General features: G+C 39.7%; 1 protein-coding gene across 4 annotated transcripts in view; it reads left to right on the top strand.

Annotated features, from left to right (window-relative positions):
• The first annotated feature begins 5703 nt into the window (after positions 1 to 5703).
• The window catches only part of stxbp2 (syntaxin binding protein 2), a 37161-nt gene continuing 21733 nt past the window's right edge, over positions 5704 to 21131 (top strand). For all 4 annotated transcript variants that reach the window (XR_010002950.1, XR_010002949.1, XM_008104229.3 and 1 more), the window contains exon 1: positions 5704 to 5840. Coding sequence is in view for 2 of the 4 variants with exons in the window: in XM_008104229.3 (XP_008102436.2) it covers positions 5804 to 5840 (37 nt within the window). In the remaining 2 variants the exon portion in view is untranslated. The remainder of the gene's footprint in view (positions 5841 to 21131) is intronic.

Raw genomic sequence — 21131 nt, 5'->3', positions numbered from 1 at the left:
GTGCACTATATACTCCCCCTTCCATCGAATCTGTGTATCCACACTGCAGTTACGGAATCATATAGTTACTGTGCAGTATGTGTAATTATATCGAAAAAGCTGATTCTGAAATGGCAGACAAAGGTTTGAGGCAATGAGACAAAGAGAGTTCCTAGTGGCTGTAGAAAAATGATGTCTTTATTCTCAATGGCCAGTGAGAATACAGTAATAAAGAAAAAGGACCTTCCCCTGTCATCAGGAAAAGGAAGGTAATTTAGACAAAGAACACAGATCCTTATATACTATTTTGGCTTGCCTCTATCCTACGACACAGGTATTATCAATCACCAATTAATGTAAAAAAAAGTCTTACTGAGCACTTAACTAAAAAGCTTATCTTGGCATTTTCCTAAAATATAAACTACTTTCAGGACCTCTACCCCTCCATTAGGGCGTTATCTTGGAATCTTCGCCTTACCCATTAAGGATCCTCATTAATTAAGGAGAATCCCTCTTATCTCAGCTGTCAAAGACCTATTAGTATTGGAATTCTCGTCTCAGCCATTAAGGGTGTTCATTAATAAAGGAGAATTCCAGTTGTCTCAGCTGTTAGTGACCTATTAGACTGGAATTCTCGCCTCATGCATTAGGGTTCTCATTAATTAAGGAGAATCCCAGTTGTCAGAGACTTAATGGCACTCCCCTCATGGCCCAGGTCTTATCTTAACATCCCAAAAAACCTTAATTTGTCTTTTGTCCATTAGCATGGAGCTTTATCTGTTCTTGTTGACACTCTAACAGATGTCTTCAGTGAACTTTGGTCTTGCTGCGGCAGGCAGTTATTTTGCTGAACAGAGTATTCCTAAAACTAGCACATATCTGCTGGTGATTACATTTCTCTATATCTATTTCTTTAACATGATTACATTCAATATATATTTTCCAATATAAGTATTATATTTTCCCAATACACCTTCATCAATTCCACATCACTTGTGGTCCGGCAGGGCAGCTGGAACCCCCCCCCCCTCGAAAGCACGAGCTTTCTAGGGCGTGTGTGGACTCTAATGCGGGCCCAATCGGATTTTTTTAAACCCGACTGGGCCCCGCATTAAAGTCCTCTCTGGAACTGCCTTTAGTGTGCAGTGGAATGTTCATATATAAAAATCTTTTGTTTTAGCAATCGAGACCAATTGCCTGTTCTTAATGACTCAGCAGGAACAACAGAAAACTGATCTAGATGTGGAGTGTCTAAACTAGGAGTCCATCTTTTATGCTGAATTCTAGTGATCACTGTAGAAAACCAGGGCCACCTGCTACTCTTAAAAAACGAGAAGCAATAGCCCATTTTGCTTTCCTCAAAGATTAGCAACTAGTGCTATTGAAAGTGTTACTGTATTTTTACTGTCAGGGATAAGGGGGTGTCTGTGTGGATTTCTGTTTCATATGCCACAATGGCTTTTTAGCTTTGGAGTGCTCTATACTATAACTCGGGGGAGTTAGGCAGCAAAATATCTTGGCTCAGCCCTTTTGTAGAGGCACAATGTTGTTGCATGAGAAAACCAGCCCCGGGTCCTTGGGATGTCTAGTTTGCCTGGGCCAGGTCCCCACTCACCGAAGTCTCCATTTTTTCTCTTTTCTCTCTCTCCGGCACCTGCTGGAGCACTAACCCAATGAAAGGCAAAGAGCACTCCTTAGACGCCTTGCCATCGTCTTCCTCTGAAGGTTTATATCAGGGAACCCCAAACTTTTGAAGCAGAGGGCCGGTCCACAATCCTTCAGACTGTTGAGGGGCCGAATTATCACTTGAAAAAAACAAAACGAATTCCTATGCATACTGCACATGTCTTATTTGTAGTGCAACAACAACAACAATGAAAAAAACAATACAATATTTAAAAATGAAAACAATTTTAACCAACATAAACCTATCAGGATTTCAATGGAAAGTGTGGGCCTGCTACTGGCCAATGAGATAGTCAAGTTAATTAGGATTGTTGTTGTGTGCCTTCAAGTCATTTCAGACTTTGGCCGAGCCTAAGTCTAAAATTAATTAATTATTTACTGCATTTATTTACTACATTTATATCCCACCCTTCTCACCCCGAAGGGGACTCAGAGCAGCTGTATGTACATACAATATATTATATTATTAGCATAACACAATATTAGCATTATATATTACTATACTGAACTATACCACTATACTATTATATAATATGTAATATATAACATATACAGTAGAGTCTCACTAATCCAAGCTAAACAGGCCGGCAGAAGCTTGGATAAGCGAATATCTGGGATTATAAGGGCTGATCAAGGAAAAGCCTATTCAACATAAAATTAGGTTATGATTTTACAAATTAAGCACCAAAACTTCATGTTAGACAACAAATTTGACAGAAAAAGTAGTTCAATACGCAGTAATGTTATGTTGTAATTACTGTATTTATGAATTTAGCACCAAAATATCACGATATATTGGAAACATTGACTACAAAAATGGCTTGGATTATCCAGAGGCTTGGACAAGCGAGGCTTGGATTAGTGAGACTCTACTGTAATTAATATTATTATATGGTATTACTATTAGTATTATATTGTATAACATAATATTATTATTAATATTATATGTATATACAATATATATTATTAAAACTGATATAAAAATATTATATTATAAAACTAAGGGCGGGGGCCAGGTAAATGACTTTGGTGGGCCGCATCCGGCCCCCGGGCCTTAATTTGGGGACCCCTGGTTTATATGATGTGCCATGACAACCAGGAGAAGATTACCCCTGGCCATGACTTACCAGGAAGCCTGGCTTGTTAAAGGTACTTTGGAAAACTATGTCTCTCAGGTATATAATTTGCCCTAAACGCTCCATGTTTTTTCCTATGTGTTCCTATTTTGCCTATATGCTGTGTCAACTTAATGTTTTATGCTCCTGAGATCCCCATTCCTTCCCTTTGGGGGAAACTGTGTTCCTGAACCCAAAGATGTCTTGCATCCCACACAATTGTATAGCCTGGGGAAAAGAAACTAAGCTGGGAACTTCATCAAGTTCCCAGTTTCACCTATATTTTTGGACTTTACCTGGACATTGCAACACAATACTTTTATTCAGGCGGGGGAAATCATCTCCCTTGCCCCTTGGGGAAAGAGCAATTCACCACTCCACGCCTTTGATGCCTGGGACCACTCAAGTCGGAAGGAATCAGCATTTCTACAGCCAAAAACCACCCTCTGTCATTTTTGCATGATTGTATTAATATATGATGTTTTGTTTCTCTGGGGTCTGGAATCGCCAGGCCAGCCCTCTTAATGGACCAGGTCATGTTCATCCCATAGAACAATAACCTTCTTGAGAAGGGCCAGTGAGCCTGCAATCATTTTATTGTTTTTCATGTCAATAAAGTGGAACCTCACCTATCGCCACTCAAATCACCCATTGTAAAAAGCCATGCCGGCCAGCAAAGCCAAGCCCCTCTCCATGATTAGAGGCTTGGCTGCAGCCTATGCCAGCTTGTGTATAAAAAGGGCTATGAAACTGTATTCTGGATGCTATCTACTTTATGAATGAATCACTAGCTGGCATCTTATCTGCAGATAATAAAATCTTCCTTGGCTGAAAATCACCTTCTCTCCTTGCTTGCTGGCTAATTTCAATTGGGCCTGATCTGTATGCTCACCACAGCAGGAACTCACAATGGGCAGCTCAGGATGATCATTTGACTGGATTTCTGCCAACAGGCTTCTCCCTGGTCTCACTGCCAGGGGTTGCCTCAAAAAATGAGGCCAACATGTGGGCCTGAGCATGTGCTGCAAAACGAGGCACACATTTCAATAAAGCCTTTGTTCGTTCTCTTTCATGGACAGCTGGGCTCACAACTGGGCTTATCTCTCAAGATGAAAAACATCACTCCCTTTAGAGCTGTGAGTTGCCTTTGTTCTCAGATCAACTTTTAGCCCTCCTCCTCCTTCTCAGACCCTTTCTACACTGCCATATAATCCAGATTATCTATTCTGGATTTTATATGGCAGTGCAGAAGGGGCTTCAGATGCTGTCTGAACAAACAAGCAATTAGCAGTTTAATAACTCAATTTGGCAAAGCAATTAACAATGGTTATTATCTTAGCCCTTCTCTTCACTGTGGGTAATGCTAACAGTTGGGTACAAAATTGCCCTTTTCTGTTCTTAATTGAACATATTTACAATTTGTGGCTTTTTATCATCCTTTCCAAACAAATTGTTCTGGTGGACAAAGTCTGTAACAGTAGGCTTGTCTGAGATCAGAACTAGAAAGTATATTTTCATGATTGCCTTAATTATGGGGAACCACTGGTTGAAATCCCCCAGAAAAATCTTATGAATTGGCCATCTGTTCTTTCAAATAGTCACAGTACAACTATTATATCATATTTCCTAATTAATTATATGACGCTGTATTTGGGTTCTAACTTTTTTTTTACTGCTTATTGTATCACAGGTTGCCATATGTTTGTGCCTCTTTCATCTTTTATTGTTTATGAAAATATTTTCCATATCAAACCTGCCAGGTAAATATATAAAGATATTTCCCTGAGAAATGGTAATGAAAAGTAGTCATTAAAGTCCAGTGTTTTCCCACCTAATTTCACAGGAAGAAAGGCAAGATATTTCTCCAAGTGCCCTGTGATGGTGGATTTTAAAAAAAATTATTTTGAAACAAGTGCAATGAGTTTCAGCCTATGTATAAATGTAAATGACCTTTTAGTTCTACCTGCTCAATTTATGCATCTTCAAAAGCTATGAGGTCTGTTGGAAACTAGGCAAGTGGGGTTTTTTTATCTGTGGAATAATGTCCAGGGTGGGAGAAAGAACTTGTCTGTTTGAGGCACGTGTGAATGTTTCAATTGGCCACCTTGATTAGCATTGAATAGCCTTACAGCTTCAAGGTCTGGCTGATTACTGCCTGGGGGAATCCTTTGTTGGAAGGTGTTAGCTGGCCCTGATTGATTCATGTCTGGAATTCCTGTTTTCTGAGTAATGTTCTTTATTTACTGTCCTGATTTTAAAATTTGTTAAATATTTATTTTAAAAACATGAAAATGAACAAAATGTGACAACAAGTATTTAATAAATCTAAAATCAGGACAGTAAATAAAAAAAACAACACTCATAAAAACAGAAGAATTCCAGACAGGAAACAATCAGGGCCAGCTAACACCTCCTAACAAAGGATTCCCCCAGGCAGGAAGCAGCCAGGCTTTGAAGCTGCCAAGCTATTCAATGTTAATCAAGCTGGCCAAGTGCTACATTAACACTTGCCTCAAGCAGAAAAGCGTTCTTTCTCCCACCTTGGGCATTCCAGATATAGAAACCCCACTTGCCTAGTTTCCAACAGACCTCACAACTTCTGAGGATGCCTGCCATAGATGCAGGCGAAACGTCAGGAGAGAATGCTTCTGGAACATGGCCATACAGCTCGGAAAACTCACAGCAACCCAGTGATTCCAGCCATGAAAGCCTTCGACAAGCTCAAGACCTTCTTTGCCCATGCCAGTTGTGAAACTACAGCTCTGTTGACTGCATGGCATTGAGCCTGGGCAGTTAAAGTGGTGTCCAACTGCACTCATTCATTCTGCAGTGCAGATGCGCCCTTGGGCTCTGTTCGGAAGGAACTTTGCAAGGACTCCTTCCTCCTTCCTCCTTCCTCGGGGGCGGCTCCTTTCGCCGAAGGGGGCGCGTCCCCCATCCAGCCCCGCCTGCCTCCAGACGCGGAAGTGAGGACGGGCGACCGAGCGGCCTCCGGAGCGGCGGGACAGGAGAAGAGGGGCAGCATGGCGCCAGCGGGGCTGAAGGCCGTCGTGGGAGAGAGTGAGTACAGTGGCGGGGAGGGAGGGAGGAAGAAACGCAGGGGAAGGGGGCGCCTCCCTCTAGCCACTCTCCGAGCAATCTGCCTGCCTGGCACGAAAGGAACTGTTTTTAAGGCAGGTCTCTCCGCGGCTCCCCTCCCTCTCTCTTGGTACAGTCCTTCGGGAAGGGGGAGGGAGGCAGCGCGACAGGTTTCCTGACCCACCGCCACAGGGGGCTCTCTGATAGGAGCAGAGCTGGGGAGGGGGCGGGGCCAACAAGTTTCCTCCGCCCTTCCTCGCCTCAAGTTCGCCTTCCAGATAAGGAAGGAGCTGGGCGGTGGGTGTGAGTGGTATCTGTATTCGCGCGCGCACACATACACACAACATACTCATAGAAGATCTCCGATAATGTACATCCTTAAGTTGCTGTGAGTTTTCCGGGCTGCATGGCCATGCTCCAGAAGCATTCTCTCTTGATGTTTCGCCTGCATCTATGGCAGGCATCCTCAAAGGTTGTGAAGTCTGTTGGAAACTAGGCAAGTGGGGTTTATATATCGGTGGAAGGTCCAGTGTGGGAGAAAGAACTCTTGTTTGTTTGAGGCAAGTGTGAATGTAGCAATTGGCCACCTCAAACTTTCACACTTGCCTCAGACAGGTGAGTTCTTTCTCTCACCCTGGATCTTCCACAGATACAGTAGAATCTCACTTATCCAGCACTCGCTTATCCAACGTTCTGGATTATCCAATGCATTTTTTGTAGTCAATGTTTTCAATACTTCGAGGATTAATCTTTGTAGGTTGATTCATCTGCCCAGTCAACAATAGGATGCCTGGTCATAATTACTTGCGCTTTACTGATTATTTTGCCATGAAACTACCTTTCCCATGTGGTGTCTTTCTGCACTTTGGCCCAGATCTGTTTTTAGCCTCCCGTTTTTAATATTTTATGCAGTACATTGATTTTTATGACTGTTTTATTGATGTTGATGTCTTATTGATGTGAAAAATTGTTTTTACTGTTTTATCGTTGTTGCTGTATTTTATGTCGGGCATGGCCCCATGTGAGCCGCTCCGAGTCCCTCTGGGGAGATGGGGTGGGGTATAAAAATAAAGTTATTATTATTATTATTATTATTATTACATCATAATATTTTGGTGCTAAATTCGTAAATACAGTAATTACTACATAGCATTACTGCGTATTGAACTACTTTTTCTGTCAAATTTGTTGTATAACATGTTTTGGTGCTTAATTTGTAAAATCATAACCTAATTTGATGTTTAATAGGCTTTTCCTTAATCCCTCCTTATTATCCAACATATTTGCTTATCCAACATTCTGCTGGCCTGTTTATGTTGGATAAGTGAGACTCTACTGTATATAAACCCTACTTGCCCAGTTTCCAACAAGCCCCACAACCTCTGAGGATGCTTGCCATATATGTGGGTGAAACGTCAGAAGAGAATGCTTCTGGAACATGGCCATACAGCCCAGAAAACTCACAGCAACCTAATGATTCCGGCCCTGAAAGTCTTTGACAACACATTATATATGTTTACATAGCATGTGTGTGTATATACACACAGACCAATATAGATATATATACACACACATACATACATACACATGGACACATCTAGTATAGTATATACTATGGTTCCTCATGGACCAGCATGGGCTGGTCCATGAGATCATGAAGAGTCAGAAGTTTCTCAAACTGCTCCTCCAGATGTTTTGAACTTCATCTCACCATTCCTAACAGTTGGTAACCAGCTGGGATTTTAGGAGTGAAGTCCAAAACACCTGAAGGAGCACAGTTTAAGAGACACTGCTATATACATACACACACACCACTAATAAATATAGAGTAGTATCTATCTACACATATACATACATATCCGTCACTCACAGTGGATCTCCAAAAATGTATGCATCCTTAAAAAGTTAATAATACACACATCTGTATCTATATATTACTACACACACACACCCCTAACAGGATATCCAAAAAAATATACACTGTACCCTTGAACAGCTAATAGTATATAGATATAGATGTACTATAGATATATACACCATTAAGATATATAATTGCATATACCCACGCACATATATATCCGTGAACACACATAATAATAATCATATTAAAGCTTTATTTATATCCCACCGCCATCTCCCTGAAGGGACTCAAGGCAGCTCACAAAAAGCACTCAATAGTGCAACACTATACAAATACAAGACAAAAATCAATAAAAATAAAATTTACCCAACAATTTTACTTAAAACAACAATTAGAAACCTTGATAATTTAAAAGAGACTATAAAACCCAGCAAAGGCTGCTAATATAGCGGCTGTATACAATATTATCCCCATAAAGTGCTGAAGTGAAGCGAATCACTAGGTCCTCGAATATCATGATTAGGCACTCATCACTAATCATGGTCAAAGGCTTGTTTAAAAAGCTGTGTTTTCAGGTGTGTCTGGAAAACTTGGAGAGTGGGGGCTAATCAATCTCTTTAGAGAGGGCATTCCAAAACTGGGGAGCCACCCTTGAGAAGGCCCTCTCTCTCATCCCCACCAACTGCGTTTGAGACGGAGTTGGCATCTAGAGCAGGGCCTCCTTGGCAGATCTTAGGGCCCGCGCCAGTTCATAGAAGGAACCAGTGCAGTTCCTTCTATGTGTTATGATCTCATAACAGCAGTGTAAGAGACAATGCTATTATTGCTCTTCTACATGGGCTTGAGGTTGCGTGAGTGTATTTACAGAAGGCCACACCATGCGTCCATAAGTAAAGGTGGGGCTTTACTTTTTATTATTATATTTATTTATGTCCTACTTCCTCTCTCCCAAAGGACACTCAACACACCTAACAGTAAAAATCATACAATATGCAAATTAAAACCCCTAGCATCCAAACATTAAAATAGAATTGAACACATTATACATAGTTAAAACCAATAAAACCATTTTAACCTGTAAAACTGCATACTTTAGGAACTCAAGCCACGAAGAGTAAAGGTCAGTGTTCCAAATCTTTTGAGTGTGGGAACAACTACAGATTGAGTATCATTCATCTGAACGCTTGGGACTATTTCTGATTTTGGAATCCCTGTATTTGCATATATGTACACACCAATATAGATGTATACATACATACATTCACATGGACACATCTGAATAGCTAATAGTACCCTGTTTCCCCGAAAATAAGACATCCCCTGAAAATAAGACCTAGTAGAGGTTTTGCTGAATTGCTAAATATAAGACCTCCCCTGAAAGTAAGACCTAGCAAAGTTTTTGTTTGTAAGCATTACAAACAGAACACCAGAGCATGCAGGATTGGTAAATGTACGTACCATTGATTGTTGTACATGGAAATAATGGTAATAACAAGAAATTCTTGATAGGATTCACAGTTTGTCTGGTTATGCTGGTTTGTGATGACAACTGCTGTACAGTATATAATAACTGTTTATTTTTTTGTTCAACAATAAATGTGAATTCTTCTTCATGGAAAAATAAGACATCCCCTGAAAATTTTTGGGAGCAAAAATTAATACAAGACACTGTCTTATTTTCGGGAAACACGGTATATACCATAATTTCTCCAACTGTGATCCTCCAGATGTTTTGGGTTTCAGCTCCCACCATTCATAACAGCTGGTAAGCTGGCTGGGATTTCTGGGAGCCAGTCCAAAACACCTGGAGAAGCACAGTTTGATAAACTGCTATATATATACATACACACATACACCACTAATATATATAATAGTATCTACACATATACATATAATACTTCACTTCAAAATGTATACATCCTTAAAAAGTTAATAGTAGATACATACACATAAATATATATGTATATTAGTATACACACATACCCTTCATAGAGGATATCCAAAAGTATATATATACCCTAAACAGCTAATAGTATATAGATAGATGTAGATGTACCATACATACACACCACTAAGATATATAATTGCAAATTCCCATACACATATATATCCATGAACACACATGCACATACCAACACCACTCACAGGAGACCTCCGAAAAATATATACAGTACATCCTTAAGCAGCTAATGGCACATGCACACACGTAACACTAATATGTATATGAATATATACTCCCATATACATACATGCACACGCTCACTGTACTTATAGAGGTCTCAAAAATGTATACACCATTAAACAGCTAATACTATAAACCAATGGTGGCAAACCCATCACACGCATTGCAGAAAGGGAACGCAGCACCCTGTCTTCTGGCATGTGCACCATCGTCCACACCTCCACCCACAGCACCCCCTTTTTTGCCTGTTCGCTCGCCTTATAGCTGGTTTTGGATTGCAAGTTTGGGCACTCAGTCTCTAAAAGGTTTGCCACCACTGCTGTATACATAACACACATGAAGCAGATAGATAGATAGATAGATAGATAGATAGATAGATAGATAGATAGATAGATAGACAGACAGACAGACAGACAGACAGACAGACAGACAGATAATAACATATATTCATTCATATATACATACACACGCACAAGCATACACACTACTCTCACAGGGGATCTCCAAAGAGTATACACCCTTAAAGAGCCAATGTAGTACCTGTGATGACTATTTGATTGTGAAATATATTTATATTGAAGAATGCATGTTGTAATGATTTCGTCAGAGTCACAAATTCCACTTCAATTACAGTTTTGTGTTACATTTGCAGATAGTCATCCCTGAACAGTAATGCCTTGCTCACATTGTCATTCACAGAGTTGCAAGCCTCATTTAAAGTTTTTATTATCATTTCCTAATATTCCTCTACTGTTGGAATCTTTAATCCTGTACAGAGGGTATATATATATATTTTAGCAGAGAAAATCGCAAATGCCCCCAAACTGTAAGTTTCTATGGGTGTATACATACTTTTTGGGTCCCCTGAGTATGTGTAGAACAAAACTTGGTTGAATTCTTTATTGTGCATTTTTACAGATTCTGACTCTTTATGCTTAATTACCTAGGTATACATTACTGATATGACCTCCTTTCATTGTTGCAATCACAACTTTATCTGCTTGCTTGGCGCATGTTTGTTTGAACCAATAATTGTTTTGTGTGTTTTGGATGTTTTAACTTGTTTCGTTAGCATCCAATTTCCAAGTAATGCTTCAAGAAAGAAGAATTAATACAGGTTAATTGCCAAACTCTTGTAAGGATACCATAAGCCTCATCCTTGAACAACAAAGTGTCTTGTCACTTCAAAGACTAAAACATTTATTTGGGCTTTAGACTTCTTCCTTTTAGTGTGATAACTTTAAGTTCTCTGCAGAACTATTGTTTTTCTTTTTGATGGTGGCGTTTTGTAATTCCAGCATTTCAAAATTTGCCACCTCTTCTATTTTGAATCTTCCTTTTATTTATCATGGCAACTTGGAGGCTTTACTTTTACCATTATAATCTTCAGAATTGTTTGCTAACATGCTTCAAATTTTTCAGTGTTCTGCTTTAACTGCAGCACCAAGAACTGAACCGTTTAACTCCCATCCCATGGTTGTTGCTTCAATTTCCATGTCTTTCTAGAAAGTTTGATGCCATGCTAGAAAATTTAGTAGTCTGTAAGCGTTGTAATTTATAGGATAGAGACTACGCAGGACAATTTCTTTTTATGTCCCATTTCCATTGAGTGACATACCCATATACACATGTGCTTTAAACTGAAAGTTAGAATAGCTTTTCTCTTTTAAGACGTAAAGAAGCATCTGCACTCTAGAATGAATGCAGTTTGATAACACTGTAACTGCCATGACCCTATATAATATAAAAAATGTATTTACATTCTGCCCTATCTCCCCGAGGGCAGTTAACAACAAATACATAGGCAAATATTCAATGCCATAAAAACTAGACCTCACTCTAACCATAAACAATCATGGGGGTTGATAGTTTATCAAGCCTTTAGCCTTCTTTGCCAAAGAGTGCTAGTGTATCACCAAACTATAAATCCAATTGAGCCAAGACAGTTAAAATGGTGTCAATCCATATTGCGTTGTCGAAGGCTTTCATGGCAGGGATCGCAAGGTTGTTGTATGTTTTCCAGGCTGTATGGTCATGTTCCAGAAGTATTCTCTCCTGACGTTTCACCCACATCTATGGCAGGCATCCTCAGAAGTTGTGAGGTTACTTCACAACCTCTGAGGATGCCTGCCATAGATGTGGGCGAAACGTCAGGAGATAATACTTCTGGAAAATGGCCATACAGCCCGGAAAACATACAACAACCCCAATCCGTACTGCATTCTACAATGTAAAAACAGCCTGAAGCCACATAAATGAAATGTAAATTCTTGATTTCTTGCTTCATTTTTTGCTTTCCTTTGTCCCAAAGTTATGCATGGTAGGCAATACAAAACCAGTTAGCTGATAATGTTAATGTTGTATAAACCTGTCAGAATATACTGATTTTGAAACAAATTAATGTGAGTTTTTCTGGTGAAAGAAAGCTAACATGAACTTTCAGTTGGTTATATCCCTATTGTGCTAAAATTTCCAAAGAAGTCCCTAAGTTAAGGTGGTGGGAGGGGGCTTTGATCCCTAATCATAAAGCATCTCAGGACATTATAAGATGTGGCCTGAACAAAATGCATGTGACTCAGATCTGATGCCTAAAGACCTGAGCCTTGTTTTCCCAGTTTTGCTGCTTTCTTGAGGCTTTTGTTGTTACGCCTTTCCTTCAGATCTGCTTGCTAGCGCAGATAAGGATGGGACAGGTAAAACATCTCCACAGATTATGCCACCCTATCCCACAGGAAGTTCAACATCTACCAAGAATAATATCCTTGCAGATCTGAGCAGGCCCCCAAAAAGCATGTCCAGTGACAGGGCATAGAGGACCTTTTGCTCAGCTTTTGATTCAGGGTCACCTGCCCTGGGCTGGAATAAGTAGAACGACAAAGACAAAACATTTAGGCTTCCACTCCCCACTTTTCCTTCTACACTGGCTGCCATAAACAGGCTAGACTTTTGAGGGGTTCGAGTTTTCACATCTCCTCTCCTCTTGACCTACTATTAAGATCGCTAGCTATGGTTTTGATTGATAATGTTTTGCAACACTTTGATCTCATAACAGCACTGTAATATGCAATACTATTATTGCTCTTCTACATGGTCTTGTGGTTGCCACACCATGCGTCCATAAGTAAAGGTGGGGCTTTACTTGTAATTATATTTATTTATGTCCTACTTTCTCTCCCCCAAAGGACACTCAACACACCTAACAGTAAAAGTCATACAATATGCAAATTAAAACCCAAGGCATCCAAACATTAAAATAGAATTGACACAGGACTTATAAAATATACATAGTTAAAACCAATAAAACCATTTTAAAAACCTGTAAACCTGTATACTTTGGGAACTCAAGCCACCAAGAGTAAAAGTCAGTGTCTCAAGTTTTTGATTGTGGGAACAATTATAGATTAAGTATCCTTCAGCTGAATGTTTGGAACTAAAATGTTTTGGATTTCTGAATATTTCTGATTTTGGAATCCCTGTATTGTATATATGTACACAATGAGATATCATGGAGATCGGACCAAAGTTTAAATATAATATTCATTCATGATTATGTTAAGTGATTTCAGCTACTGTAGCTTCTAAAACCATTGGTTCAGAGTCTGGCATGCTTTGCTACTCCAAAGGTCAAATCAAGACACAAATCAGGTTTGAAGGCAAATGAACAGAGGTTTATTCTTTTAGGCTTGAAAGGATGTCAAAATAGAGTCTGCACTCTCAAAGATCCAACATAAACCACTTTTGACAGCTATTCAAAACACCCATACCAACGTCTGATTAGTGGCTCGTCTAGAATCCGGGCTGTCATTGGCCACCAGCTCGATTAAATAGTCTGGTGATTGGTTCTCCTGGCAACATGAAATTCAAACAGCTGTCATTTCTTGATTTGAAACATGAGTCCATTTAAAGGTCTGCCTGAAGGTAGATGCAGTCTCTGTAATGCGGTGTAGTAATATGCAAAACAGTCTGTGATGGGATTAATTGTTCAGTCCAGTTTATAGAAAGGAAGACATATGGGTAGTTATTTTGATGGAACATTTCAATGGAGGGCATACACTGGTAATCTATGCACTTAACCCCAGGAATAGAGATCTTCAAATCTTATCAATAAGCTGGAAAAACCTTACATGATGGGAACCAGGAGCATCTCAAGTATACAAACAGGCAAGCTAAATAATTTAACAGGTTTTCTAGAACTTACACACTCGACCATATAAGCACATATGTCCATACATAGCCTCAGCACACATGTTTATATTTTATCAATTAAGGCAGAAGGTTTGTGAATGGTCATGCAGAATTATGAATGAGGTTGTATTGGGTTTATGAATGAGTCCAAGGAAAGTACACAAGTGGGCCCAGGAGAGGAGAAAAGCCCCTTTAACTGACTCATAATACATATACAGAGAAAATACCTGTCTGGGGGTGGGTCTGGTGGTCGGCAAGTATGCAAGCATTTTCTGTGGAGCCCTTTCTTGAGGTGATCCCCTTACTCACAAAAGTATAGGTTAATGTTTCTGGTGTGTGCAATCAGCCAGCCTTCCAAAGTAGGCTCAATGAAAGTAGGGCAAAGGGCAGAATGGAGGGATACTGCCTTCCTGGTATTGCAAAGTTGTTAAAAAATTAAAAATCATATTTACTCATATTGAGCTCACATTGAGTCCATACTTCAGAAGGAGGGGGGTCCGATTTCTCAATAACATTTATTATATACTTTATACATATAAGGTAATTTTATACAGTATTTCAATTGATTTGTACATGAAACGGATTTAGTTTATATTGAACCATCAGAAGGCAAAGGTGTCACTGTCTCAGCCACTCGTGTCTATCATTTTGGAATATTTCAGATTTTGGAATTATAGATAAGGAATGCTCAACCTGGATATGCATAATTCTTGCCTCCTCCATAAGTGGTAATAATAGATACATGTGGTTTAAGTGGCAATGTTGTAAGGTGGTTGCCTCTTCTCTCTGTTCGCAAAAAAACCAAAATCTGCATGTAATGCTCTTAACGGGGGGATATAACCACAGGACCTGGTGAATTTACACATATCTGGCATTCTGAATAGTTTTGCAGTGGCATGTGTTATAAGGAAAAGAATCATTAAAAACATAGGGCTCTGGAATAAAGTGAAGTGGAGTAATCACCATCCTTTTGGAAATTATGTATTTCCATTATGTATAATGTTAAGAAAGTGTTATTCATGTTATCAGTTAAAACATACTTTATGCCTGAAGTGTGAATTAGCTTTGAGTTAAAGGCAATTATTTAGTAGCAAAAGCCATTTGTATATATACTACCTGCAGTTTTCTTTTTAAAGAAATGATTTTAAAAGTCTCCTTTTTTCCCTGTCACACATTTTTATCTCTAAAAACTGAGTACATTGGCACTTAAATCTCACTTTGACACTGGTGATGTGACAGCAGCTTTTCCCTTCATACTAAGAGAGCAGCAAACTGGTTTAGAAGATGGAAGCCAATCTACTTGGGATGCACAATTCTCTGATCCAAATATGGTTAGGGGGCTGCTGATGCTGCTGCCCTCTCTTCCCCCAATATTCTCCTCCACACAAACTTGAGGATTTGCATCTAAGATGATGCCACTCTCTGTATATGGGCAAGGCTAGCCCTTGGTACCAGGAATGTCATGACACAGCTGTCTCTTAAAAAGCCACACACATAAAGGAAAGTTACTGCCCCTTGGCCCAACTACAACAAGGAAGGTGGAATATAAAAATATGTTATGGTGAGGACTCCGAGTCATTATACACAGGGGTTAAAACACAGTCTTAGATCTCTTCACTACTGTGTGTCTTGAAGCCAATCAAGAAATCCTTAAATGTCATGGCTGTAGGAAGCCAAGTACTGTAATCACAATGTGCTGTGGCATCATTATGTCTTTTCAGTGTGTTGCAGGAAGGCTTCCTGTCTTTCCTGAAAAATGGATGCCAGAGGGCAATAAGGTTATAGGCTGCCTCTGCTTTCCTAGGATGGCCAAGCTCTGCCGAAGTATTAAATCCTTCAGCAGCACGTAATGCAGAAATGTAGGAAAACAAATACCTATATTTACTCGAGTCTAATGCACCATTGAATCTGATGTGCACCTCAATTTCCACAACCCTGAAACCATAAAAAGTATTTGCTGGTGATGTAATGTGCAGTGGCAAAAGGTGTTCTTTGTCATTTGGCCAAAAAAAAAGTGTGCTACCTGCTTAGGATTCCTTCTTTAAAAACAAAAGTGTTAGAACACCAGAGCATCCAGCAACCGTGGGATGCATGTATGGTGTAGAATGAATGCACTTTAACTGCCTTGTTTCAATATTATGGAGTCATGGGAGCAGTCGTTTGACAAGGCCTTGAGCCTTCTCTGCCAAAAAATGCTGATGCCTCACCAAACTACAAATCCCAGGATTGCACAGCATTGAGTCATGGCAATTAAATGAGAGACAACTATCCTCAAATAGGAGCTCCAGGTGCAACTCCTGAAGCAGCTTCCCCTTTGGCTTTGGCTGAACACTAAGATTACTGTATGACCTTAATCTAATGCACACCCTAAGTTTGCAGAGGTTATTTATCCAAAAAAGGTGACTGTTAGATTCGAGTAAATATGGTGTATACTCGTTCCCAGTGATATCAGTTGTAAAAATTTGTGACTCACGTTAAAAGGCTCTCATGTTAATATCTGATTTAGCTATGTAAGAGACTCACATGCATTATCCAGTATCCTAATGATTGCTGCCCAATTTCTATCCATTTCCAGCTATGCTGTAGTTTGTTTTGTTCCTGCTTCACCAGTTTATTTGTCCCTTTTGATGGAACATATCGTGAGGTTTCCTAATTAGTTTATTCCTTTTCATGGAAGACATGTTAAAATAGCATATCAAATTGTTGGAATTGGGGTTGTCTTGATTCTGCTCTTCCATTTCCAGATGAAGGCTGCTCTTCAGCCCATTAAGTCTGGTCCCAGGCCCATTTTTTAAAATTACTGCTATTGCCAGATTATTTCCCCAATTCCGGGTCTAGCAGTGATCTTTAAAATACATACGGAATAGTGCTGTGATCATCTGCCTTGAAAGAGCCGTTTAATGGCTGCATGCTGAGTGTACTCTCTGGACATTTGCAGGCAATTTTTGCTGGACATTAGCTACCAGGTCAGTATCTAATTGTTAGTTTGCTGTAAAAGGGGGGAAATTCCTGTAAAAGAAGACATGTGTTTTCCTTTCCTACTGCTATATGCTTTCTCTTAGTGCTTTTTAAAATTCTAGATGATAGAAAGGAAGGGTGAGAGGTTAATCACTTGGAAATGTATAGATATTTTTTCCATCCAAACCTATGGTGGCTTCAAATTAATTCACTTGCTTTCTTTTATAACGGAAAACTTGTTTGAGGATTGTTATTTGCATTCATTTTTTTCCACTGCCAGCTAAGTTGTAGAGTTCTTTAGTGGAACATAGCTGTCAATGGAAAGATTTCGTGTTGGATTCAAGACATTGAAAACTTAGCAGTCAGAGTTTTGTTGATCTTCAGAGTCCTGCGGTGGGCTGAAATGGTCATGTTCTAGCAACATTATTTTCCAGATTCATGTTCAGATACCCATGTGGGTGATCATACACAATTGCCCAAAATTCAGAGGTTATGATTGGGTGCTCAGTGTGGTTGTGTGTGGGGTTGAGCATATTTTGTTAAAACGGACCCCAGCAGCAGTCAGCCCGCACATTCCAGCATGGTTGGATGCCAGTCGTAACAAACTGGAAGCCATGGATGTTTTGGTTCTATAAACTCACATGAGACTGTATGTTGTCCATTAAGAAAATGTTGTGTAATGGAGAGCTGTGTGATAGCAACTAGAGCTAAACTGGCCTGTGTTCATGACCCATTGAACTCCCAGTATAGTTGTAGGTAAAACCACATTTTGGTTTTATAAACTCACATGAGACTGTATGTTGTCTGTTAAGAAAATGTTGTGTAATGGAGAGCTGTGTGATAGCAACTAGAGCTAAACTGGCCTGTGTTCATGACCCATTGAACTGATGTCCCAGTATAGTTGTAGGTAAAACCACATTTTGGTTTTATAAACTCACATGGGACTGTATGTCGTCTGTTAAGAAAATGTTGTGTAATGGAGAGCTGAGTGATAGCAACTAGAGCTAAACTGGCCTGTGTTCGTGACAAATTGAACTGATGCCCCAGTATGACTGTAAGTAAAATTGTGTTTTACTTACAGTAAAATGTAACATTTCTCTGGATCAAAATCAATGTATTGCAGAAGAATACAGAAAAGCATGCCAAGGATTTAAAAAAATCAGGTAGGATATTATTTTGTGCTTCAAATGTTCTCAAAATGACCTCTGGGGGGCGTGGAGTCATTTCCAGTGCATTTGGACGTTCCTTGGGCTAAAATAAACCCCTCCTATGGCTTCAAAATGCCCTCTGGGGGCCCAGGAAAGACCAGAAGTATGAGTGAGAGCGCTCCCTTGTCATCTGGTGTGTTATTACAGAGGATGGTGAGAGATATGCTTAATAACTTTCCTAGCTCAGCTAGTAGAAACTCCCTGACTGAGGGCGGGAGGAAATAATTAGGTTAGAGTTTGGAGATAGTGAAGGCAAGGACAATATGGCAACAGGGTTCACAAAGCATCTTTGTCTGTGGGAGTCCATTTGGCTAAAATGTAGTCAAAACTGGTACAGGTTCAAGAAAACAAGCAATGTTGCCAGGCAATCTGAGATTTAAGAAATCAGCAGTGTTGGCAAACATTCCAAGGACCCAAGTCTCAGAAGTCAGAAAACTAGAATGCCATCCAGAAAGCAGACAAGCTGCTTCCAGCAACTAGCTCCAGCCAGAGCTGCCAATTATATGGGCTGCAATCAGCTGCTCCTAATCAGAAGCTCCTGTCATGCTGGCTGGCAAGGAGACTCATTGCCAGGTCTGTGGACTTGGAAAATGGTTGTTTCTTCAGCTGCTTCCTCTTGATAGGTCAGCGCTTGGTGGATTCTCTGAGGCTGCCTTTCAACAGGGAAAACAACATGGTTCTCTGTAAATTCGGAGTCTTAGCTCATGACAATGCCTGCCTCACCTTCCAGTCATCCTGACATCCCAGGAAATCTGGAGAGGGACCCAAGCCACTCACAAAACCTCGCCTTACTCCTGTGTAATCCCAGGTCTGTTAGAAATAAAATGCATATAATTATGACCTTCTTATGAATTCGAAATCTTGACTTTACCAAAACTTGGCTGGGAGATATCAAGGAGGTGGAGTAGCTGTGGTCCGTAAACATCATTGTAATCTGACCAGACTACCTGTTAGGAAACTGAATCACATTGAATGTGTGTACTTGATTCTGAAGATCAAGGATTTGGTTAATCTGCCAGCTACGCCACTGAATATCAGATTTCCTAGCCGAGCTCACAAAACAGGTCTCAAAGTTGGTGTTGAAATTGAATATACTATGAAAGGAAACTTTCTAGCAGCCATTCATCACAGCCGTACCCTTCCACAAAATGATAGCCGCAAATGGAAAGTCCTATGAATGCTGCCAAGAGAGGAAAGTTGCAACCCCACAAAGTTGCTTCTCTGGAGCCACACTGTTACTCGCTCCTTCATGTTCATAAGGTTTTATTTTTAAAATCAAGACAGATAAATACCAGTTGCCTGTTCTTTTTAACTCAGTAGGAAGAACAGAAACCTGTACTTAAGATGCTGAATGTCTAAATCTGGGAGTTCTGCAGCTGGCCCACCTTGTGAATCTTGTGTTGCACTGGCATGCTAATAGCTCTACTACCCGTGCCAATTAATAATTTTAGCCTTTGGCATCAATTCATATGGACAGGTTCAACAGCAAATTTTTTCTTGAGAGATTACACTGATCCTCTGGCAGTGTTTTCTGCCAAAGTTCTTAGTGCATTATGAACTTATCACATCAGTTCACAATGCGTGTGTGATGACGCTGATATGATAGCAGTAATTTATGATGGTTCTCAGAAGTTGGGCATTTTTATAATGCATTACTATACATGCCTTCTTGGAAATAAGCCCTATTGAACTTAGTGGGTTGTACTTCCAGGTGAGTGCATGTAGATTGCAACATGTTCCTTTTTATTTTTTGTATTGTTGCATATTTTCTTTCAGTGAACATTTCACATTATGCTTGGATGTTGCGTGTTTCCAAGAGATGGCTGCTCAGCAGTGACATTGCATGAATTTTGCTTTATCAGCTGTGCTTGAGTTATTTTAGAGAAATGTTGTCTCTGTATACTTTCAGGATTGTGAAGTTAGAAAAATGACATAATAATAATTTATTTTATCCCGCCCTATCTCCCTGGGGGGACATAAAGCTTCACCTCTTTCTGTGGGGGGCCACATTCTGTCACAACATTACGAGGTTGGATCTTGATTGGGGAAGATCTTTCTATTTTATTATATACGAAGTCTACCTCTTGCTTTAGTGTGCGTTCTTCTACAAACACAGATGTCAGCAATATTACTAATGTTGTGCTGCCTTTAGTTCTGATCCCACATTTGCTCACAAGAACAATTGGGGCCCTTCCACACAGCTGTATAAAATCCCACATTATCTGCTTTGAACTGGGTTATATGGTAGTATGGACTCAGATGATCTGCCTTGATATTCTGGGTTATATGGCTGTGTGGAAGGCCCCTTAGTTTCAATAAATACTTTTGATTATCATATGATCAAGAGTGTTCTGATCAGTAATATCATGCAAAGGGACTTTATAACACCATAGAGAAGAAAAGAGAAAAAAGATGGTAACATTAGCTTTCATAGCCTAAATCTACTTCCCTCCATGCATGGAGTACATCTGAGGAAATGGACTTAGTATATGAAGGCTATTGCTACCAACTTTATTCTCTCAGTTGGTCTCTAGGGTGCATACTAGTATTCCAGACTAATATGGTGTGTATTTGAATACTATTCAAAGACAGAAAAGCTTAAGTTTGAAATATATTCACCTCTTAAGTTTCTACTTACCATAAGCGAATAGATTTCAAGTTTATGCATATAATCAGACCAGCATTTATTTGTGTATTAAAACAACATACATGCCATATAACATGTGAATACCTTTCTTCTAACTTTTGACTCACTGATTCTTCATTGTGTGTTCAAAGAACCTCTATTGCTTTTTGTTGTCATCCCCACCACTGTTGTTTGTCACTGAATCATTAGTTTGCCATATGAGGAAAATATGGTTTTGCTAAATCAGTGGTTC

This window comes from Anolis carolinensis, chromosome 2, assembly GCF_035594765.1.
Source record: "Anolis carolinensis isolate JA03-04 chromosome 2, rAnoCar3.1.pri, whole genome shotgun sequence".
NCBI classification, from domain to species: domain Eukaryota; kingdom Metazoa; phylum Chordata; class Lepidosauria; order Squamata; family Dactyloidae; genus Anolis; species Anolis carolinensis.
This window is presented reverse-complemented; position numbering and strand designations above follow the sequence as displayed.